The 25,609-nt window shown below is 37.3% G+C and overlaps 1 protein-coding gene across 1 annotated transcript in view; it reads left to right on the top strand.

Annotated features, from left to right (window-relative positions):
* Window positions 1-3,098: 3,098 nt before the first annotated feature.
* The window catches only part of zgc:163022 (putative ferric-chelate reductase 1), a 62,472-nt gene continuing 39,961 nt past the window's right edge, over window positions 3,099-25,609 (top strand). The window contains exons 1-5 of the mRNA XM_039735958.1: window positions 3,099-3,185; window positions 7,332-7,515; window positions 11,120-11,259; window positions 11,550-11,644; window positions 14,372-14,504. Of these exons, the coding sequence (XP_039591892.1) occupies window positions 7,332-7,515; window positions 11,120-11,259; window positions 11,550-11,644; window positions 14,372-14,504 (552 nt within the window). The 5' untranslated portion in view covers window positions 3,099-3,185. The remainder of the gene's footprint in view (window positions 3,186-7,331; window positions 7,516-11,119; window positions 11,260-11,549; window positions 11,645-14,371; window positions 14,505-25,609) is intronic.

Below are 25,609 nucleotides of genomic sequence, written 5' to 3'. Positions count from 1 at the left end.
TTTCCATCTGAGACTTTAAGGTAAAGGCTTTTCTTTCTTTCAGAGATCTTGAAAAGGCCATCCAAGCTTTTATAACATCTAATTTTACTGCTGCAGTTCTTTGTAGGTAGGTGTTGATCAGGTCTTGTTAGGACACCTAAAACTATTCTACAGCTTTTCTGTTCGCTTATTGACTGGCTCTCGTAAGCGTGGCCACATTTCATCAATACTGACCTTGCTTCATTGGCTTCTTCAGAATTGATTTTAAAATTGTATTCCTTGTTTTCAAATGTTTGAATGGAACAGCACCATCTTGCCTCTTGGAACCTTCTTCACTTGTATGTTCCAACAGGAGCACTGCGGTCTAGTAGCCAGATGCTCTTAGTTGTGCCGAGGTCGAGGCTGAAGCAAAGGAGAAATTGGGCATTTGCAGTAGCTGCTCCTTTTCTTGGGACTGGCTCACCTTATTATATTAGGTCTACTCCAACCCAAGCCATTTTAAGTCATCATTAAAATCTTATTTCTTGTTGCTGCCATTTGACCCTGCAAGAGGTTTACATTGTTTGCATATGTTGGCTCATGTACATTCATGATTATAAATATGTATGTATGGGTGTGGGTTTATCTTATGTAATGGTTAGTTAAGTTTGCAGTTTTTTGATGTGTATATACTGTATATTTGAAATGCGTCTTTTACCCTTTCTTGTACAGCACTTTGGTTCAGTTCTGGCTGTTGTGAATGTGCTTTATAAATAAAAATGGACTTGCCCTCCCTAATTAAACATTAATTTTAATACATAACACTAAGAAGTGCAGATCTGAGACAATTGACTGCAAAGATGAAGCTGGTTTGCAACATTTATTACAAAAAGCTAAACAATATATAAAATATAGAACAATAATTGTAGGTTATAACTGAACAATGAGGAACATGTATGTTTATGTTACATTTCCTCACAAAACACAGTCATTTTTCTTTTTCCTCTTACATTATCTAAAAACAGATGCATGTCTTCCATATATGAAAAAAAGGATGATGAAGGGTCTAAGGATATATTCCCTCTTCTCTTCTTCTGGAAATTCAGATAGCAAATCAAATTTCTGAAGGCCCTCCTCAATGTCGTCTTTGTCCATTGACAGTAATGAAGGGAGTGAGACTCACCCCCTGAACACAGATTGATTTTCAGCACACCAGTTCTCTGCCTCGGTAAAATGCTGAAGGATTCTGTGTTGCTGTAATACGTTATATGAAAAAAACTAAAAGAAAATTCTTTAAATGGTCATCATAAAGCTTATACCCTTTTCCTCCACATTTTCAAGGAATGTAAGAAGAAGGAAAGCAAAAAAAAAAAAATGTACAGGATATTTAATTTGTTATACATTATTAAAATTACTGCTTTCAATCACAGATTCTACAAGTCCTCAATGTTTCTTATAATACACTATTATTAACACAGCACAAAATGCATTTCAAACGTTTTAAGGCCTTTAAGAGTTGCATTTCTGCAGAAGACGTAAAGCAGGCTTTTAGATTTTTGGGCTTTGACTCCTACTGCTTAACGATTAATGGTATGCATCTGAGACAAGCATTACAAGTCCTTTCATACATTTTATTCACTATACCATAGGCATTGTAAGCCACCATCAACAAAATGTAATTCGTCTTTCATATGGAAGTTTATAAAATGATGTGTCTGTACCTGCTCATCAGTGCCCTGTGCTGGATGTTGGAGAAGAGAGCTTGACGTTTCTTCTAAAAGAAAAGATCTGAAACCTGCATGAATGCAGTGCTATGGAATAGAATAGTGCATGTCTTTACTCATCTTCTGTCATTTCATTAATGGCTCAACAGAGTATCTGAACACAGAAAAAGTAATATTTACCTAAGGAAATGTTAAAAAAGAACCAAAAGAATATGCATAAATGAAAGAAGAGAATATTAAAGTTGAGACACACCTCGTTAAAACTGAAGGGGGGCCTCGAGGACGAAATATTGAGAAACCACAAAATGGTCATTTGGAAAACCTGGACACAACATTAAATACGGACATACACAAAAATATAATTATGGTCATACCATGAACGTGAAAATTCATGTCACGGCTATTCATCTGACTTGGAAGGCCCTAATACAAGAATTAAAAAAAATGAACAAAAGAAAAATATTAAATACTGACATACAGTAAACTGTTGACGATAAATTTTAAACAAAAACAACAATGGAAATGGCCCTGTGTTGCATCTGTAAATAGTAAAACCTGACAAACAACAAAAAATGCAGCACTAGCTCTACTTTTTAAAATGTATTTTAAAAGTTCTAATTCAGAAATCTAAACGTCAGTATTTGTTTGCAAGGAAAAGTTATACTAGTGCTATTTTTTTTAGAAGACGAGGCAGCAGGATGCTGTTGTCTCTTTGCTTATTACAAAGAGGGCACTTGGATTCATTTTGATACTTATGAATATAATCAAAGTTGGTTTTATATTCTCTGCCTTTATGGAGAAATGTGGCTGTGGAAATCAAGACAAAAATAATATGTAATAATATAATATAATATGTAATACTAATTTGGCAGAAAGCGCTATCGTGCTTGCTTTTATAAATAGCTAACTTAACTAGAGAAAAATCTACTTAAATAAGATATGTAACAAACGTTAATGACGACGACAAACAAATACATTTCATATTGTGCACTAACATTGCAGATAAGCTACATAACATCTCATAAATAAGTTAAAAAGTTAATATAGACGAAATAATATGGCAAATATTAAAAAGAAATAATACCAGAGGTAAAAAATGATTAAAACTATATGCTTAAAAATAGGATACGTCAGTAATGACGATATCAGAACACTTCTATTCGCTAATCGTACATCTCATTAGTTTGTTTAATGGATCTAAAGTTTCTTTAAATATACCGAGCTTTTTATTCTGTGAGTCCATAACCGATTCTGTTGTGCCATTGTTCCGTGTCGGAAAACGTTTTCTGCTCCTTTTCTTTTTCGAATTGGAAAATCTGTACAGGTGCTCTTCTTCTCCTTCTCCTTCAAATGGCTGTGGGAGGTCGTGGAGTGGAATGTGGAAAGCCGGGGGCGTGACCACAAAGTACAGTATCTTGAACCTTCAGGTGTGAAACGACGTCCTCTGCAGGTGCTTTCTTCGCCATACTGTTGCAAGCGGCCACCTGAGGATCAGCGGAGAAGGTAATTCCTTTTCTTCAAAGTTTGATTTGAAAGACGCGGTGTCCTTTTAAAGCTGTCACCTATATCCATTATTTACATCAATTTTAATAACATATTTTATTTATATAGCGCCTTTCCTACGCTAAATTTGATCAAGAGCGAAGCTTCACATTCCAAAGAAACACTTCATGCTACATTACGGCGGCTTAATAAGAGTTCTATTTAAATTTCATAGCGGCTGATGCAATCAAATTTAAAGTTTGTTTTCTTTTTTTCTTTTGGGGTCTATGAGTTGGTGCTGTGGTGCTCTCCGCAGCGCTCTTGGGCGTGGGTTCGATTCTTCTCATATTAATTCGCCTTAACAGCGAGTGTTAGCGCAACAGACTGGGATTTTGAATGTTCGGAACCAAGTATGTGCCACCAATCGTGTGCCCTTAAAATATCAAATAATATTAAGCAGACTGTCATTTTCATGGAGCGACTTTAATGCTTTTGAGTGTCCTCCCACCGCGACTGTAGCAAGACTTGTGTCTGTGAAGGAATTTTGCCAAGCCTTGTATAATTATAATGTGAATAAAGTATTTCGAGTGAGACGCCTAATATTTTCTATCTTCCACTTCTGATTTGCCTGCTGTTTTCGGTCGTTCAACAGCGCGGGCTGAGTAACTACTGCTTCAAGGCAGTTTTTAATGTTTAATGATCCTGTTGTTTCAACACTAGACTAGTTTTCAAGTTTGTAAAAATTGTCCGCCTCTTTGATTTAATTTCGAGCTATATATAAGTTAGGTGTGGTGCGTTATAACTGTTAAAAGTCCACTATAGGACGAAATTGTGCAAATGAGAAGTTTGGTCTTCCCTGAGTTCTGCAGTTATCTTCCATCTTCATCTGTTATTTACACCCTCTCTCTTGCTTGTTTCCCAATGGGCTTCCACTTCAAAATCAGTGGGAAACTCGAGCCTTTTTCAATCTTTGTTCTGTTGGTAAAGTGGTATTTATAATGTCCTTTCCGCAAGCAAATATTTTAAACAATCCATTATCTCTAATAATGTTGCTTGCGTTTAACATTAATGTAGACTTTTTAAGTGAAAAGTTAAGACATATGAAGCAGTGCTTTACATCTAAGCAGAGGCACAGCCAACTCCAAAACAGAGATGGTCACAGAATGTGAATGTGCACACAATAGCATTTCATGTAATCCTGCCACACCTGGAACCATAAATAGCAATACCAACAGAAACTACTTTACAGTCTTAGTGCCCAGTTTTATTTTTAATTTTGCAAATATAAAAAACTAAACATACTGTTGCACATCATTAACATAGGCCTTTCTTATGCTTAAACTGTTAGTGTGTCTTGCTCATGGTTGACTAGAGTGTCAAGATGGACTTAAGACAGCCTTGGTTATAGAGCAGTGCCTTAACCTAAAAAACATATTACCTGAAATAACCTGTACATTTATACACCTCTTTATTGGTTATGTGGGACAGTCAGGGCTGGCGTCACCATTAAGATGAATTGGGCATTGACCAAGGTCGCAGACCATGAGGGGTTAAAACCCAGCTGCATGGGATAGCTACCAAACAGTTGCCGCACTAAAGTTTGGCCTAGGGTGCCAAATAACCTACCAGCAGTACTGGGTCAGTTATAACAGGATGGGCTATTTTGTGGTCAGCTGTTCCTGCTAGCCCCAGTATGGTAAGGTTACACACTCAAGTCTGGTTGGCAAGTATGTCTGTGCATCTTTGTTCTCACCACCATATTAAGAACCTAATCTTACTATGACCCTTTATCTGCTCAATTAATTTTTTCAACTCAGAAACCTGGATGGCAATGAACTCAGAAAGTTGTTAATGGGGGATAAGCTTGTCAACAGTAGCAACTCTATTGTTAGAAAACTGCTCTCTTTCTCTGTTGTGTCCCTACCCATTGAACATTTCAGTTCCCATATTTATGATGGGTCTCAGAATTACTAAGAACTGCACTAAAATTCTTACTAGGCTAAAAAATTTTCCTTACCCTGACTAGGACATGAGAAGTGGTGAAGCGTGTGAGGAGTACAAGTTCACGCATGATGTTTTGTTGTTTTCTGATACTTAGGCTTCACCATGTTGATTATGATAATATTGAAAGTACAAGAAATGAAAAAAATAATAAAGTAGGATATTGTGCTAAGTTGCACATAATTGTTGTCACTTTCCAAGAACATTAAGAATGACAATCAAGATGGAAAGACAAAGATACACACCAAATGAGAGTAAAGCCCAATAATACACGTTTACTTAAAAATGATTGATCCACAGCTATACTTTCAGAAGAATCGCCTTCCTGCTGTTATGACCCAGGAAATACCACATTAAGTAAACGTTACTAAACTGTTTCGGATTTGTTTCTGAAGTCGCGTCCACTCTTCCATTGCTCTCGATGGTCTTTCAGTGTCCTGTGCTGATCCTCTTCATGTCTCCCCACCTTTTGTTTATTGATGCCCCAGAAGTTTCCACCTGCCTTCTTGAACATTCACAGGCTTGTAAAGTGTAATGCAAATTTTCTGGGTGTTTTTAGAATTCACACTTCAGCAAACCTGATTCAATCTCCCATCCAGCTCACCTATCTTTGGGGTAATATGCTGGCTACGGTACAGTTGGCACCCATGACCACCTGTGTGTTGATTCTGTAATGTCTCTTGCGAATCACGTGTGTGTGCATCCCTGCTTAAGGCAATGCTCTTTGTGTTTGCCATCAATCACACAAACTCCTGGAATATATGTGATTTGCATGAATACAGCTTGGTTTAACGTTACCTCATGTGGAGACGTGGGGAAACGCTGTAAATCGGAATGTTACCTTCCATGTTGTAAGGGGATTCAAAGTTTGGTGCAAAATTCAACAAATAGTTGTGACGTCATCGCAGTCGTCACTATTTGTAAAGCTGCATTTTTCACGTAGCCAAAAAATGTAATGTTGCTACCGCTTTCGTTTGGCTGATGGTGCATGGCTACTCCACGTAGATGGAGTGACTAAAAGATGTACAAGATTTATTGCAAATATTATTTCATCTTTGTTAAATTGATATATTTTGATACAAGTTACAAGTTCATTGTTGTCCAGCAATTCCAGAAACATTTTGCCTTTCCTTGAATGCGCATGCCAGTCCAGTCTCTGCCTGAACATCATCTTCAGTCAGCTGCTAAGGAGTCAGGACAGCTCACAAGCTCTCCTAGAGCCTGGTGAAGTTAGTTGTTTTTTTTAAATTAGGAAAATCAATAAAATGCAATTACTCCTAGAAGTAGGACCAAATGTGTGCCCCCTGAAATTATTGTGCCATTTAGGATCATTTTCCTACTCTGAAATGGGTCCCCAGACCACATCCAGTATGTGAGATGCAGACCATCATCTTAATGTGTAATATCTAAATCTGTCCTCTGGCAGCTGACCTTAGGGACAAAGTTCAGGTCAAAACATAATCATCTGCTAGCACTGGCTTTAAGGCTGTAGCCTACAAAGTTCATTTTGGCTTCCCTGGTTTAGGTGCTGTTAATGCCTCTTGCAGCACTGGTTCTCTGTAGGTGGTGTGCTTTTGGTTTGCAGATGCTCCGGATGTGCCCGGCTCTTGCTTTGCTGTTTTCTCAGATAGTCTTTGGATAAGCTTGCCTCATTAAGCCATTTCTTCATTGTCATTAAATTGCTTTATTTTTCAAATATGTATAGAAAGCCCATATATGTTTGGTTGCTTATGGAGCACTCTGTTCTCTTTTCAGTAATACTGTACGTTTTTCTTTTTTTTTTTTTTTGGATGACAAGTGTTTAAGTTTGCCAAAAAATCGGTAAACCCAACTAACTGATGCCACTAATTGCTGAAGCCAGTGTTGTCTATTGTTGATGAGCATAAACAATTGGTGAAGAAAAATGAAGACAGTTTACTTTTTTAATATGCTAGTAATTGTGCATTAAAATGACAAAACCAACTAAAGACAAAAGAATGTCAGTGACCAAAGGGAGTATTTGACTCCATAAAATCAGGACTTTCCTATGAGAACACACCTTTACCTTGGTCTGCAACTATGCAAATCTGAACAGTATAGCAACTTCAATTCTGAAGACTTTTATATGCATTCCTTCCATTAATTCCATAGATGACTCTTAATGGATGTTTTGCATTTATTCTTCAGATGCAGAAGCAGTGCTTTCTTGTGTTCTTGCTGGTTCATGGTGTCACTGCATATTCAAGTGGACTACTTCTCGACGCATGTAACACTATGTTGCCTTTACATGGCAGCGTTTCTCAAATCTCGCCACCTCCTTATGAGATTATAACTGACACATCCTCATACAGCCCAGGGGATGAAATTAAAGGTAAGTTGCAATATTGTTGTTATTATTATGTAACCAATGCTTTTTATCTATGGAGTTTACAACATGTGAGATACAATTCTTATTTTATAACAGGGACACAGGCAGGTGAAGCAACCTGCACATGGCCGCACGGTGCCAGCAGCAGGATTTGAACCGATAACCCCAGGGTCTGAAGTCCAAAGCCTTAACTACTACACCACACTACCTGCCTAAACACTTTGCATAATGTGTTGGGGTTGAACTCCAGCCTCCACAGTACAGGCCACTCGCATCTTATCACTACACCATAACAGCACTGTAATATTTGTTTTCTGCTTTTTTATCTTTTGTTGAATTTATTAAAAGCATGTAACATTCCATACAATCAAGTCAAACTTAACAAAACTAAATTCAATTCAACCCCCACCCATGTGTGTTCCGCTTTAATGGTGTTGGCATTTATGCACCTGGAGAGCTACTTTGTCCTTTTATGTTTGCTGCAATTGGGGGCAAGTGTCATTAAAATAACAATTGCTTGATCTTTGAATTAATAAATCTATTGTATCCAGACATTTCATTGATGTGTCAGTATGTCCAACATGAATTCTTACAATAAACATTGCAAAGATTATGCAAAGCAGATCTATTGTTTTGGTAATAATGATATTCTGACATCTTTGTATGACAATAAATGTAGTTCTGAGTTATTGCTGATATAGTAAACTGTATCTAAGCAAAGCTTTCACAAAAATCTTAGCCTAGTGTTGCTATCCAGGATCAAACTGACATTATAACATGAACTTGCATCCTCAGAAATCATCCTGATTGTAATGAAAGTGAAAATATTTAACACAAGTAGCACTTAAGATGCTTTTTATATTGTAGAAATATTTTGCATGACACAACTATGGTAAGACTGTCATTTGTATGCTTTAATTAAACCTATTTTGAACAGTTTTATAACTTTTTTTTTTTTTCGGAAAACCATAAATTGTGTTAAGGATACTGTAAGTTATGAATGCTTTTAAAATCACTTCAGTTTTTTAATCCAGTGCCTCAAGACTCACCAGTACAAGAATATCTCAACATATGATATACAGTTGGACAGTTTTTGATCACTTGTTATGCCAGGTGCTGAGCTTTTTGGGGTTCCCTTCTCATTTTTGACCATCTAGACCTGAAAACTCCTCATTTCTAGGCCAGTTTTAGACCCTTTTAACAAAGAGTGAATTGACAGGTGTCTTTAGTAAAAATAATCAGAAGGATTTGAAGTTTTCCTTCAATTCCCTAATGTGGTACAGAGGGTCAAATTTACCCCTTTTCACAAAACTTTGAAAAAATGGGCCTCCATAATCTGTCGTTTTATGCTATCTTGAAGTTGCTGATCAGAAATATGAGGTTTTTTTTGTTTTTTTTTTTTATATTTCATTCTTTACCAGTGTTCTTAGCCTTTTGGGAGAGCCCCCCCCCCCCTAAAAAAGTTTAAAAATGACAAATTTCAAACCTAATCATGTGGGGTATCATTTTGGACTATTTTGAGTTCCGTGATTATGGAGCCTAATTAGAAGGTGAAAAATGACAAATGCCTATTACAATCAAGAATGTTTAGACTTTAAACATTTACATTGAAGCACACATTTTAATATTTCAAATATTACTCTTGTCTCTGTGCATGGTTCTCCTGCTGCACAGTAGCAGAGAGGAAAGAGCTCCACAGGGTCATTAAGGTCCCCCAGTGGATAGTCGGCTGTCCTCTCCCCTCACTAGAAGAACTACATAGTTCCTGTTGTCTCAGGAACGTCAAGAAAATTCTTCAGGACCCATCACACCCAGGACATGCATTGTTTGAACGCCTGCCTTCAGGCAGATGTTTCAGATCCATAAAGACTAAGACAAATAGACTGAGAAACAGTTTCTATCTTTCAGCCGTCACCATGCTTTATGTTGCTAAGTGGTCAATCTGACCGAGTGTACCTTCATGTTTACAGTACAGCTCTAAGTCAACATTGGCTATGGGACAAGCACAATATGACTTATGTATGAATGGAAATTTTAGTTTTAATTTGAGTAATTGTGTTTTGTTTTTATTTCATGTTTTCATTGGAGAATTGCAGTTTCGTTGTACAATGTCTCATTGCTACAGTGACAATAAAGATTTTGATTGATTTGATTAAACTGTTTGCTATGTATTTCAACCTCATCAAGTGAATCATTACATTTCTTAAGAGCTCCCTGAATTGCAGTAATTCCGACTTTATTAGATTTTCAGGTGTATTAATCATAAAAATGATGATGATAATAATGGCAATAAGAGAATGCATGTGTTCATATTTGAACCTGACAATTTTTGATGGATTGCATCAACCTATTTTTTTCTTACAGTTTTTTCATTGTTTATGAAGGTAATAAAATGATGTATGACTACAACTGAGTCAACAAACTGTGTACCCTACCCTATTGTCACTGACAAATACAATATACACAATTCAATTGCTCTACAGACTTGCTTTTCAAAGTTTTTTTAAAAGGAGAATGAATTATTTTTAATGATTATTAAATAAAGTATTAGTGTGCAATATGTGCTGTTAATGCAACTTTGTTTAATGTGTCGTGCTAGACATCTTTTTTTTTCTGTTGTGTGTTTTTTTTTTTTTATTAGAATATACCTGTGTGAAACTAAAACTGTAGAGAACATAGGTGTATTTGCAGCTGGTCTAGTATGCCTGCTCATGTTTATACAGAGGACATCTGATCCCCTTCATTGTTGAAAAACACATTGTTGTTACATGTGTTAAAATAATGTAAAATTAATGAGTTTCTACCTAGATAGAAAGGATAGGGCAATTAAGTGCTCCCAAGGGACCATGGGGTATGAATTAAGAAAACCTTTTAAAGAATGTTCAAAACATGTGCCTATAAGTAACTTAAACTATGTTAATTGAGTGGATTTACAATATATCCAATTTCAGATAAGCCACATAATGGCCCAATTGGCTGGTATTGTGGAAAAATATTAATCGCATGAGTTGATAATAAATACAGCCTTAATATTTTAAAGAAATATTCTAAGCAGAAAAATCATTAACATTTTTAACAAGGATTTCTAAATGAGCAATCGTCCATCCATCCATTATCCAACCCGCTATATCCTTACACAGGGTCACGGGGGTCTGCTGGAGCAAATCCCAGCCAGCACAGGGTACAAGGCAGGAACAAACCCTGGGCAGTGCGCCAGCCCCCCCACAGGGCACGCACACACACACCAAGCACACACTAGGTACAATTTAGGATCACCAATGCACCTAACCTGCATGTCTTTGGACTGTGGGAGGAAACCGGAGCACCCGGAGAAAACCCACACAGACACGGGGAGAACATGCAAACTCCACGCAGGGAGGACCTGGGAAATGACCCCAGGTCACCTTACTGCGAGGGAGCAGCGCTACCACTGCACCACCGTGCCGCCTAAATGAGCAATCACTTTTTCTAAAATTGTGTAACAAGTTACCTGAGCTATATAGCAGGCAACAAAAATTTGGAGTAATGTTTATGGACGGATGGAATACTTAAGTGCACTATTTGCAATAGTAAGATTGTGTTTTTCTTTTTTTCCCCCTCTTTTTAGTGACTATTAGGGGGCTTACACAGCCATTTAAAGGTTTCTTGTTGGAGGCTTGGCAGGATGGAATTAGAAATGCTGTTGGGTCCTTTGCAGAGCCAAATAGTGGTGATCAATTTCAAGGACTACAATGCAATGGAGTGCCTGTAAGTTGCTGCTTTTATAGTCTGAATTCACACTGTCATAGAAGTATTTCAGTGCTGCCCAAAATCTTGTAGAAAGAAGATACAACAAGTAAATATTTAGTATGGCTTGCAGAAGAATAATCACCCTGTTAATGATTTTCTGCTGCCTTACAATTTATAAGGCTTGGAAGGTTTCTGTGTGCATCATAATTTTTTATAGAAATGATTGTTATTTAATTCCATGATGGGCATTTTTGCCCTGATTTAATCGATTAACTAACATCCATTAATCTTCTTCTTTTGTTCTGCAGAATTCAGCTGTCAGTCATACTAATAAACTGGATAAAACTCAGGTTCAGATTGCATGGATTTCACCACCTAGCCCTTTAGGAAACATTGAATTTAGGTTGTATGTGTTTTTTTTTTGTTTTTTTTTCCCCCTTCCCTATAACTAAATGGGCCTTATTTTCTCACCACAATGATAAAATTGAGTTACATTTGGTAAGTATTAATATACTTCTTGTAAAAGTGTACTCAAAGGTTTAGTCACTGTCTTAGAGAAGTGTCTGTGGGCAAACATTTTCTTTGGCCATTTCATCTTTCATTTTGAAATTTGAAAATGCTTATTTATATTGAAAGTATGTAGGTTTGATTAAAATGGCAAAACATTTATTCTGCCCTTTGCATTAAAAAGTCAAAATACTGCATTTTGTCAAATAAATTAATCTATTTAACCCACTATTCAGTTCTATATAGATAGTGTCCATTCAAGGATTGTAATTCAGGATTCTGGCAGAGTGAGGTATCAGCCCTAAACACTGCATGTTCAGATTATCAACCCTGTTGGTATCATCTTCGCAATGAGTCCATCCCACCATCCACAAGCTGCTTTCAGTTGCCAGAGAGCTCAGTACTAATGTATAGTTTGTAGACAAGGTAAAATGGTTAAGGAGGTATAGATTTATGTTAAGTGCAGCCATTTTGATTAGAGTCCAGATAAACTCATGTGCTTGTCAGAAGTTTGCAAATACATTTACAGGAATACTGTGACTAAATATTTGTTCTGAAGGTACTGACAGCCTTGAATTTGAGTAAGTAATTTTTCAAATGTTGTGTTAGTGTTACTCCAACTAAATATAATGTAAGGTAGATGTAAACTTGCCTGAAGTGTGTGAATATGGCCTGTGAAGAACAAGATCCCAAGTCCATGACGGGTGTGGTCAGAACTTAGTCATTGTAACCTCTGTGCTATTGGAGGCTTTGGTTAAAAGAATTTGAAAATAGGCAGGTGAATTTTGAAAAAGCTTAGGTGACTTGTGTAGACATTAGCTGTTTTTTGTCTCCCCCTTCTTTCCTTAGTTTAACTGATTAATGTATTTAAAATAATCTGTTTGGGCTCTTTTGCTCCCTTTGATGTAGTTGGAGAAAGCTGAAGCTAGTATAAAAAACAATGAGGTACAAGGCAGGAACCAATGTTTGACATGGAGCTAAACCAATCGACCCACACACACACACACACACACACACACACACCTGACCAGTTTAGAGTATTCATTCCACCTAAGTGTGCATCTAAGGACTACAGTAAGTGTTCCTGAATAAAAAAAAATAAAGTCCTAAGACCGCATTCCAACTTGAAATCAAGTTTTGGCCAAGAGATTTGAGGTATAATTGTGTGTGTTTTTTTTTGGTAAGCTGTGTATCTGTTGACCTCAATGAAAAGGTGATTAACGCCTGATGTGAGCCGTACACTAAATACTGCATTAGTTCACCTTCTTCACTGGACTATTCAGTGCTATGTTGTGAATGTTTAACCACACAGCCCTTAATTTCCCTTAGGTTCCTCTTAAACTTAATTTCTTCTTCAAATGAACAGAAGCAGTGCTAATGCATGAACAGAAACTAGATCCATTGAAAACATATTTGATTTGCATTAATTTTATTAACTTGTATAAATTCATTGACCTGGCTTTGGTGGTGGTACATAGACATTTTGCCATTCTTTTTCACAGCTTACAATTATAAACCACCAACTAAATTTCTCAACCTTCAATTGTAAAGTAGTGAGAAAGTAAAAACAAAACCTGTACCTAAAAGGTTTAGGTCTCTCTTTCTCTTCCATAGTTCTTTTGTAAGGAAAGAAAACTAAATATATATTTTGAGTGAACCATTCCTTGAACATGCTTTCAAGCATTCAAAGTGAAACACATACAGTACTGTAGAACTTTGCTAAATCAATTTTACTTTAATAATATCTGTATTTTTACTACTCAGTTTATTTAAAATTTTCGGCATTGGCTAAAGTTTCCCTTAGTTGCTCAGGTTTGAAGAATGGTGCTGCTTTTTTACATGGATTATTTTTTTGTTTTACTGCAAAATTTCATTAATCATCACAATTTCTTAAATTGTGTTGCTGCAATCCCAACATATTTTAATTTAAAATTGAACGCAAGGAGCGCTAGGTTTTCCAAATGTTTCTTTTTTCTAATAGGGTGTGCTTTGTGTGGTAGGGGTGTTTAAGGACTTGGAAGTATTCTGAAGTGTTAACTTGCTGAGCTGGGCATTTAGATGTAACAGCAGTCTTTTACATTCTGTAGGGATCTGTTTAGTAACTTTAGAGTAGAAGTTACTTACTGATAGCAAGTTTAATTTTTATTTAATAATCCACATTGACAGTCCATATACTGTATTCTTTTTGTCAAGTTTATTTTAATATGAAGTAATTTTTAAAAAGAAGTTTGAATTCCATGCTGCCTAATATCTGTGATTTGTGTGTTCTCCCATATCTGTGTAGACTTTCCTCAACATTCCAAAAAATGTAACTTTATTGGTGGTTCCAGATTGAACCCCTGTGTGTGTGGTTGTGTGCATGCATGATAAAACAAGAGATTTTATTTTTTGCTTTCAAGAGGTATATTTAAGTGGAAAAATGTTTTGGTTTTGTGTTTCTTTCCTATTAGTAAACTTTTTTTTAAATGTTTCTTTTGATAAAAGCAAATGGGCAAGTACCTGTCTCTTTGTTTTGTTTGTGCTCATGTTTGACTTAAGATTGCTGTTTTTCTGAATTTAAATAATAAAGTGATAAAAAGATGTGATCATTGAGTGTATATATGTGTTTTTGCTTGTTGTTTAGGGCAACATTAGTTAAAAATAAAACAACATTTTGGGAGAATGTTACCTCTGCTCTTGTATATCAAGTTGCTCATGATAACTCTTCACCTAAATCAGCCAGCTTCTCATCTTTAAGCGATCAAATAAACTTTGAGGTATGTTTTCACCTTTCTCTGTGCTAGAATCTATTTTTACAGCACATGTACATGTAGGTATGGTATACCTGTGTCATTGATACAAACATTTTATTTCACAGACAATATAAACATTGAGTTGCTGTTAATTAGCGGACATACAGTGGTGTGAAAAACTATTTGCTCCCTTCCTGATTTCTTATTCTTTTGCATGTTTGTCACACAAAATGTTTCTGATCATCAAACACATTTAACCATTAGTCAAATATAACACAAGTAAACACAAAATGCAGTTTTAAATGATGGTTTTTATTATTTAGGGAGAAAAAAATCCAAACCTACATGGCCCTGTGTGAAAAGTAATTGCCCCTTGTTCAAAAATAACCTAACTGTGGTGTATCACACCTGAGTTCAATTTCCGTAGCCACCCCCAGGCCTGATTACTGCCACACCTGTTTCAATCAAGAAATCACTTAAATAGGAGCTGTCTTTAGACGTTGTCCTGGGGTCTTTTGTGACCTCTCGGATGAGTCGTCTCTGCGCTCCTGGGGTAATTTTGGTCGGCCGGCCACTCCTGGGAAGGTTCACCACTGTTCCATGTTTTTGCCATTTGTGGATAATGGCTCTCACTGTGGTTCGCTGGAGTCCCAAAGCTTTAGAAATGGCTTTATAACCTTTACCAGACTGATAGATCTCAATTACTTCTGTTCTCATTTGTTCCTGAATTTCTTTGGATCTTGGCATGATGTCTAGCTTTTGAGGTGCTTTTGGTCTACTTCTCTGTGTCAGGCAGCTCCTATTTAAGTGATTTCTTGATTGAAACAGGTGTGGCAGTAATCAGGCCTGGGGGTGGCTACGGAAATTGAACTCAGGTGTGATACACCACAGTTAGGTTATTTTTAACAAGGGGGCAATTACTTTTTCACACAGGGCCATGTAGGTTTGAATTTTTTTTCTCCCTAAATAATAAAAACCATCATTTAAAAACTGCATTTTGTGTTTACTTGTGTTATATCTGACTAATGGTTAAATGTGTTTGATGATCAGAAACATTTTGTGTGACAAACATGCAAAAGAATAAGAAATCAGGAAGGGGGCAAATAGTTTTTCACACCACACTGTATACTGTAGAAATATCCCATGCACAAAATTTCTAGCACTTTGTCTGAATCTGTGAAATAAAGACGGTAACTTGGACAATAAAATAGGTTTCAAAAGTGCTAGATTTCATGTTAATTGACAAAATTAAGTTTTTCATTGAAATTTAATCAGGCTTATTTTTATTTCTCTTGGTTGATTTTAAAGATCTGTCTGTTTTTTCTTTTGTGTTTTTTTTTTTTTGTTTTTTCTTTTTCGCTTGGTGATAAATAGCATGTTATTTGTCCCCAGAGCATGGGAGACTGTGCTGTTCCTTGTGGTACTCCAGTGTTGTTCACATCCATATCAGACACAGTTTTTGAGTCTCTCATACTGCAGCCTGCCAGAGAGTGAGTCCAATATTTAGGATGCCATACGCACATCCTCCTGCATATCTCTGAGCCTATCTCTTAAATCACAGCTCGATGGTATTGAAGGCATTGGAGAAATCAAAAACATGATCCTCACAGTGCTGTTGGCTTTGGAAATGATCCTTGTGTAGCAGATAAATAATTTCATCTTCCACTCCAGTATTTGGCTGATAGGTAACCGCCAGTGGGTCCAGGTGGTCTCCTATAGTCCAGGACTAGCCTCACAGAGGTGTTCATGATGTGAGGCATATGTACCACTAATCTGTAATCCTTAGGTGAAGACGCATCAGAATTCTTTGGACCTGAAACAATGTAGGATGTTTTCCGCAAAAGTGGCACTTTTTGTAGCCATAATGACAGACTGAGTGAGTGACGGAGGCCACCATAAAGTTGGTCAGCATGAGCCTTTATAACTTGAACTAACTCGGTTTGGCCCCACAGCTTTTGCTGTGTATGGCCTCCTCAGCTGTCTGCTGAATTGGTCATCCATTATTGATAGCCAATACTGATGGTCTGAGGTGAAGTCATTCTGTAGATAACAGTTGAATTAATACGAGTTATTGATTTTTAGAAAAGATCGTTGGGGGGACCTGGACATTGGAAGAAGGCAAAATCTATGAAATTGTTTCAGGGAGTTAGCCTTGTCCACGTTCCCTTCTAGCACATGAGTCTTGGATTGCTCGGTCCATTCTAAACATCCTTCATGTTTGCGTTTTTTCTATTTTGCTTCATACAAAAAAAGTCTACTCTTTCATAGTTGCATACGTGTGACAAATGGAGGCTGTTTAATGCATGCAATTTTTCACCATAAGCAAGACTCAGTTGAACACAGCATGTTTTTAGTCCCAAAATCTATTTTTAATACATTTTTTATCAATGTCCTTATTACTGCATACTTATGATTGCATATTGAAATAGAATGAATCGAATGAATACATGGATGTTTAGCACAGCAAAGCACTTTGAAATACTTTTTTTTTTTAATGTGAAAAATGTTTATGTTGTAAGTAAAGGAGTGAGTTTTAGAAACCAAGGTATAATCTGAGCTTGGTGTATTTGAAAATGTGGTTTTGTTCCTCAAGTTTTGAAGTACTGCCTTGTATCAGAAAAGTACTGTACAGTATATAACCAAGATCAGAATTTGGTGTTTGCAGTTTCTTTTCACTTTTGATGAGCAAAAAAAAAAAAAAAAAAAACTTAAGGTTGTGCTTTCTGACTAGCAAAATTCATGTAGTTTTAGATATCTTTTTATCTCATCTTCAAGCTTTCTAAATGAGCACAACCATGGGAAGTTTTAATGGGTGTAGAGCACGGCTAGAGAGTACTCGAGGGGTGTTTCTCCACTGCTAAAATCATTTTGGTAAGTCTTGTGTTTTGCAATTGTAAAATCCCATAGAAAATTTTAGGCAGAATTTTGTGAAACAGTTTCATTCATCACTACTCTTCGTGTACAGTAAGTGCAAATTGAACTTATGTGTATTTTGGTGGCATTAAGAAACTGCTGTTAAAAATCTGAATTCTGCTGTTTCTAATTACATAGAGTAACATTGGCATTAACATTGCTGTTGACTGACAAACAATACTGTTTAGTGCAGCAAAGTAAAGCTTTAGTATTCAACTTATTAAATGATTTTGAAAAACTATTTCTGGGTCAATAAAGTTATGCAAATAAAATTATTGGAGAACATATTTAATAAGCTACATATAAGCTTATGTAACAGGTCTCTAAAATACTAATTTCAGTTATTTGGAGCTCCACCGAATCCTAATAATATTTGTTATGTTGTATTTCCCTAATCCGTTTACTGTTATCTTACTTTATCAATGAGAGCCTCTCCCAGAGTTTGTGTGAGAGTAGGAATTGTATCACCAATGCCTGAGTACTCTTAGTTTTCTGTCCTAATATTTCATCCTGTTAATAATGAACATTAACAGATAAGTTCAGTGCGGTTGCATTACTCCTTCGTGGCAGTTTGTATGACACGGCACATCATAAGTCACAATGTTGATGCTTCGGAGGTTAATCAGATTTGAAGCCAGAGTGCAGCAGTACAGCGTGTGCGGTGAATACCCATTACATTTATATACAGCTTGTAGCTACATAGACTAAAATTTCACAGGTCACATGAGTAAAGAGAAGCTGAGTGAGAAAGTGATCAACACATTTTAAATTTAAGAAGTAAATGAATACACTACAGTACTGTATATGCTTTTCTTTAAAAGTCTGCTGACTTAGATTTTTTATATGGTTCTCAGACGAAAAAAACTTGCGAAGCTTCATACGGCGCATTACATGCCATATCATTAGATTTGCCTCATACCTGAAATATGAGCTGAGCCTCTTGAATGTCTGTCCAATATGGAGGTTTCAAAATACTGCTGATGTATAATAGGCATCATAATTGACATTTCCCCAAGTATTAGTTGAGTATAGCATAATTTGGAAAGTGGTCTAAGGATTTATTCAGAACTTCACTATCATTCTCACTTCATCAAGATGTTTAAATGTCACACTACAGCCGAGTTAAAAAAAACTAAGATCTCTCATGGGGAAACATGCCCCATAGTTTATTAGCATAAAATACAAATTTCTAATATTAGAACAGTGATTTACACTATTGCTTCAGAGGACCAGCACTAGGAGCCGTCGTCTACCGAGTGCCAAACCTTGCAATGTACAGTACTGGCTGTTGAAATGGAAATTTTTTTTGCCCTTATTCTTGTTATAACCATGCTTTACATTTACTGATTCCCAAGATTATTAATAAACAGTTATCATTTCAAATTCATTTTGTGAAGTTCCTAACTCCTCTGCTGTGAAATTTCTTAATTACTTGGCCCTTGCATGCCTGACTGTGGATGAAGCATTGCTCTCCTCCTCTTTCTCTTTCTCTTTCTCTTTCTTGGATAGACCCGCCCCCTTAACTGATCTCAAGGAGGCACTTGGACTTTTTTTTGTTCTTTTTTCTTTTCATGTCTTGTGAAGTGGTATACTCTTACTCCTGTTTTTAACATTGTTGACTGACCCCATGCTTGTACTTCTTTGCTGCATTCACAGACTAGCGTCCTTGGTGACCTGTTTGTTGATTCTCAGCTTCTGCCATTCCAGTTTCTTTAATCTTGTACTCTTACTTCATGCATTTATTTTAGATTCCATTCATTTCATTGAAGGTGTGTGATCTTCTTTCCTCTGCTTTGCCTGTTCATTTTGAGTCCATCTCTTGGTTGTTCTCTCCTAATATATCTCTTCTGTTTATAGTCTAATGTGGCTTAAAAATCTTTCTCTAAATCCACTTTCCCTCAAGGATCTGTGTCTTTCTTTCCTAGGGTATCATTTTTAGTAATGCAAAAGTTTTCTATGGATTTGTGCTGTCCGAAGTCATGGAGATGCAAGATGTGGTTTTTAGATGTTCCACACATTTCCACATGTGCACATTACTCCTGGACAAATGCAGATTCATTTGGGGCACATATTCACAGTTCAACTACTCTGAGGACATCCTCATAAATTGCAGAAAGAATGTTAAAAACAGGTTTATAATCGAGTAAATAAAGAGAAAGAACTATGGACTGCACTGGTGCAGAAGAATCCAGTTTAACAATCCTACTATGTTAATAGTGATATCTTTCCCAAAAAAAGAATAGGGATCTATTCATTTTTCGAAAATAAATATAAGCCCTAGTACTTGATGTCTGTACCAACTGCACCTGTTGCAAGTAATACAATGTAAAAAGGCCTCATACAACAGTTCATGAAAGAAACATTCCAAATATGCATGTGACGAAAAAGCACCTATTGTGAGCTGTGTAAGCAACAGCAACAAAGGCTCTGAAGGCAACTGTCAAAGCCTCATTTCTTGCAGCCAAAGGTATTGCAAGAAGGAAATGATCTATTCAATAGTGGGACTCTGAAATTATGCAATTAAGATTTCTGAGGCTTGTCGCAATGAGAATATGGCAAAGGAGGTGCAATCTGTGTCACTATCAAACCAGACTATTGCTTGCTGTATAGGTATGATTAACTAGCAAGTTACAGAATAGTGCCAGGGTGTGGTGAAGACTGCTTCATACTTCTCATTTGGGCTGGTTGACAGTACTGCTATAACTGATACTAGCCAGACAGTTCTTTTTACTTGACCTTGAAATTTGAGATTCTAATGCATTAGAAGGGCTGCTGGAATTGGTACCTTCATGGTGCCACTAAAGGAGAAAATGTATTTAATGATGTTAAAACAGCAGTGATAAAATATAGTGGGTCTGGTAAATACACATGCATTGTCAAAATGGATCAAAAGTCATGGATGCAGAATCCAGAGCTTGTAGAAACTGATAACGTAGTAAGATCTTGATTCCATAATGTTACATTAAGAGACTTTTTGAGGTTAATCACTAAAGTTGACAATATTATGGACAAGGCTACTAAAGTCACTGACTCACAGTCAGTGGTTGAGGATTTACTTGTACATACATGTCCAGTGGCTAAGTAAAGCATCAGCACAAACATTAGATTAGATTTCTAGTGTTTATGGGAATGGAGGCAAACTTCTAATGACACTTTCTGATTGGTATTATAGCAAAATAACATGTGAAACTATGCACTGTATATTGCAGGTGGATCAGTTTCTTTCCTGTTAATTGCAGATTTTGGACCAAGTATAGCTTCAATGTTTGCCAGAACATACTGTACATTAGTGAGAAGTAATTGTATCACATTGGCGTCAACAAATCAAAACAGAAGAACAGTATCTCAGACTCTACCTTGCAGCAAATTCTCTGTCCCTGTTGTGGATCTCCTCTTCACAACCATGCTGTTTTGTCTTGCATCCAGTCATCTGCTTAGTTGTCCTCTCGTCCCTTAAAGGACAATTCACTCCTATGCATATGTACAGACTTGAGGTAATGCAGGTGCATTTTCCATGTAGAATTTTATGTCTTGGCATGCCTGGCGTGTGGCCAGCATCATCTGCAGAAATGTTTGGGGATCCTATTGTCTTTCTGGGAAAAAAAAGCACAAATTTGCCTGATGGTGTATTCTTCATGTGCAAAATGTGCAGCCTGTCACTCTGTTTTAAAATTGTGCTGTGCTTTTCCATTGTTGTATGATGAGGAGGCATATGTTTTTAATGATTTTTACAGGTATGACACAGATTATCTGCATTACATAGCTGCAAGGAAAAATGTAGGAAGACACATATTATGTGTGAATGTTTCTGTCTGCCCACATGTAATGCTGTAACACTTCTGCTTTTCCCGTCTCACTTTATCAGCCATATCTGAAATATATGCTCAATGCTCAGCTGCTCAACTGGTAGACCCCATTGAATGACCTGGTAGTCTGGATGAAGACTTCCAGTTGGGACAGCACTACACTAGAAATAATAACTTTCGAAGCCCCAATTAAAATTCCTTCATAGGCTATATCCAACTCTCTTGAAGCACCAGTGTGTATGTGTGTGCGTGTGGTTTGTTTTGTTTTTTTTCCCCAGGGGTGGGAGTGTAGCATGATCTGGCTCTTTGCCTCTGTTTTTATTTGTTTAGACTAATGTACCCAATTTTGTCCTCTATCTTTACATTGGAGGGAATCTTGAGCTGGTTATTTATTTCAATAACAGATTTTTTCTATATGCTGGCTTCTAAGCTAGTATCTCTAAATCTTTCTCTAATTATTAGCATTAATTGGCATCAGACTATTGTGACATCCTCTAACATCATCATTATCATCTGACAAAATATTGGGCTGTACATTTAAATTCCAAGTAAAATGAGAGCCCAGCTGCCCATGAAATTGTTTTGAACTGCTTCAGCTGAGCAGTGGTAGCGCTGCTGCCTCGCAGTAAGGAGACCTGGATTTGCTTCTCGGGTCCTCCCTGCGTGGTTTTTAATGTTCTCCCCGTGTCTGTGTGGGTTTCCTCCCACGGTCCAAACATGTGCAGTTTAGGTGCATTGCTGATCCTAAATTGTCCCTAGTGTGTGAGTGTGTGTGTTGGCTGGGATTGGCTCCAGCAGACCCCCATGACCCTGTGTTAGGATATAGCAGGTTGGACATTGACTGTTTGACTGCCTCAGCTGAAACACCAAGTTTAAAATTGGGCTGTCATGTTATCTATTTGTTTTATTTTGAGCTACATACATTTTCCTTTACACTTACGATTTTTTTTACATTTCAGTTTAGAAATTTGGGGAAACTGAACAGACTGTTTAGACATACTTTATTTTGGAAGTCTCATGAAACACTAATGTAATATAGTCACTGCACTGTAGCAGACCTCTCAGTGCATCATTTTAATTGTGTTACATGGTTTCTTGTTTGCTATTGCTATATTGTCACCACTTCTTTTACAAAAATGCTTTAAAACATCAATAAATGTTTTCTACTTTTGACATTTATCTCCTTGGGAATACAACAGTACACTTACACACAACCTGCACTGTTCATTTACAGCTGGGCCACACTTCTATCAGTGAAGCCAGCTACCAGCTGCACCCCACGCACTGCTAATACTGCATACTGGGCGAATTAAAAGCTCTGAACCCAAGAAAGAGAGGTTGACTTCTACGAATTCTGAGAGAGAAGGTTTAAAACATTTTTGCCAATAATGATTATAAGCAGCACGCAGCCCTTGTGGAACTACCTGAACATATTTAGGGCATCTGCGCAATACCACGCCATACTGTGAAAGCTGTCTAATGTGCATTACAGAGACCTGGGGTTAGGGGGTTGGGGGGGTATTTTCATATGTGGATTACTCATTTAGCCAGATACAAGTGTTGACGATTTGGCATGATTCTGGATCTGTCGGTTTTTTGAAACTCTTGTATAGCAACACATCCAAATCCTCAAATCCTCAGGTTTGTTCTGTGTAAACAAGGATTAGCTCACACACTTAATCAGTGTCCGTGCATGGAATTCATTCAGTCATGACTTCGCCATTCATGAATGAGCGACCAATTGATATCAGTGCGCAAATTATAAGAAGAGAATTTCATATAGAGAGGGTTTTGTGCGATCGGCAAGATCCTTTATTGCTCCCGGAGGAAATTCTGTTCGAAAGATACCGCTTTAGCCGGGGGTATTATTGTACCTCAAAGATTTACTGCATTAGCACCTTATATTCAAAGTCAAATGAGGCAAAGTTGGGCTCTCACAACCACACAGACAGTATGCATGGCTTTGAGGTTTTTTTGTAAGCGGCACTTTTTTTATATACTGTAGGCAATGTGGAAAATCGATCTAAAAGTGCAGTTTGCCAGGCAATTCGTAAAGTCTGTTTGTCTCTGAAACATTTCCTTCGGGTTTTCATAGTGTTTCCTGGACACCTGCGTGTGCAGACAATGAAAGAGGCATTTCATGCCATTGCAGGTAGGTAATACACAGGCAAAAAGCACTCACAGTTCCATAAAGAATCTCACAATCAGCCTAACATTCTCATTACCCAGGATTTCCAAATGTGATTGGGACACATGGAACTGATCAGAGTGGAGTTTGATCAAATATTATTTGGAAAATTTACCTCTCCTCCTGAAGAATAATCAGACACAGTTTCTTCATCAAATATTAGACCTTTGTCAATATCTTGTTGGTCAGACACAGGTTCTAGGGATATGACATTCACTGCAACTGACCCAAAAAAAAAAAAGAGGGCTATATGGAACATACCTATGGTACACATTGAGGACAAACATATGCAATGACCATCCTTTACCTGAAATGAAGTGACCACTGCATCCTGCCACTGGTTCTGAGGAGGAGCTTCCCCCTGGAACGCCCTCAGAAACAGGGCGATGGGCATTTTGCTGGAAAGCCAACTCATCTGCAGGGGTTAGGTCTGGACCACGTGGACCTCCACCTGTTTTTTGCTTGTCTGGCTTCTTATTAGCTTTAAAATTAACTAGCCAACCCGCGGTGTAGCATACACAGCATAATTATTTATTGATGTGTGAATACTTCCTGTAAGACAGTTGTCCAAATGGCGAGGGTTTGAGGATACAACTGTCAGTGAATGAAAAGATGGAACCTTGGAGAGAGCAACATACAATTGTCCGTGAGTGAAAACAGGTTTTGGCAGATACAGGCATATTTTTTTGAAAGTTTGTCCTTGTGCCTTATTAATAGTCATTGCAAACGCCAATCTAACAGGAAATTGTCTGCGTGTAAAAGTAAAAGGCAAATTAGAATCTAATGGGGTCAGGGAAATCTGGAGAATAAGGACAGTTTGTGAGGTAGCAGATGTGATAGTCTTACACTCCAGTACATTGCGGTGAATGCTGGTAACAGAAAGTCTTGTGCCATTACAGAGACGGATCTCCTCAACCATGTGCAAATCCATTCAACACAAACATTTGTCTACAGCCACGCTGATGTGACGTCACCTTCCCACTATCCTCTTACTGAAAAACATTTACAAACGCATTTGACACCGGAATTTCAATGCAACATTTGCTCAAAAACCTTCACGCTCCAGAAATATCTCAAAACACATTTAAACACACACTCCACTGAACAAACGCATTCCACACAGTTTTTTCAATGCACTATTTGTTCGAAAACGTTCTGACTGCAGAGATATCTCAACGCACATTTAAAATCACACTCCACTGAACAAATTATGCAATGTGAACATTGCCAGCAATACTTCAAAACAACTCGCACTCTCAAGAAGCACTTACAAACTCATTCCAATTCCTTTCAGTGTCAACTTGCAAACCCCATGCACAGTCATCGCATTCAGTTTTATTCTGCTTTTGAAGAAGATACCATCATTCCCGTCCAAGAACATAACATTGGCCTACCTACTGCAGTATGTACTTCTTGCAATGCTCTTCATTGGCCATCAGAGGAGTTGGCGGGCCTGGCCCTGTCGTGCGTATCCCATGGTCTTACACTTGGTGGGCGGGGCTCTCTGTCTTGCGTGAGTCTTGCTTGCCCTTAGTGAATTATATATATGCTAGACATTAAGCCCGGTACAATAACGGGCGCTAGAACAGTAGTGCATAAACATTAGTAGGAACAGTCTATATTAAATGGCAAGGGATCTTGTATGTGGCTGTAATATGCGTCACTGTATTGTGTGCCTTTAATTTTCTCTCTCAGTAATGCTGGTTTGTATTTCTGTAAAATGCCTGTAATTTTGTCGGACAGTAATACAGTGGAACCTCGGTGGAACCGAAGTAATTTCCCCCATAGGATTGTATGTAAGTACAATTAATCCGTTCCAGACCGTATGAACTGTATGTAAATATATATTTTTTAAGATTTTAAGCACAAATATAGTTAATAATACCATTGAATTCCTAGCGTAATAGTAAACTAAATGAAAAAAAATAGAATAACACTAAGAAAACCTTGAACAACAGAGAAAACTAACACTGCAAGAGTTCACGCTATAGCCTTACGACCTGCTCGCTAAAAACACCTTTTTTAATGAGTTTTAAGCACAGAGAAAAAAATGAACCTTTGAAAAATCTGTAATCTAATAAACAACCAAGAAAAGTAACATTGCAACAATGCACGCGTGCGTCTGTGTGTGTGTGTGCGTGCGTGTCTATCTCTGTGGCGGGCCTGCGTGTGTGCGTGCAAGTCTGTCTCTGTCGCGGGCCTGCGTGCGCATATGTGTCTGT

Source organism: Polypterus senegalus, chromosome 14 (genome assembly GCF_016835505.1).
Source record: "Polypterus senegalus isolate Bchr_013 chromosome 14, ASM1683550v1, whole genome shotgun sequence".
NCBI classification, from domain to species: Eukaryota; Metazoa; Chordata; class Cladistia; order Polypteriformes; family Polypteridae; genus Polypterus; species Polypterus senegalus.
Note: the sequence above shows the minus strand (reverse complement) of the source record. Positions and strands in the feature narration are given on the sequence as shown.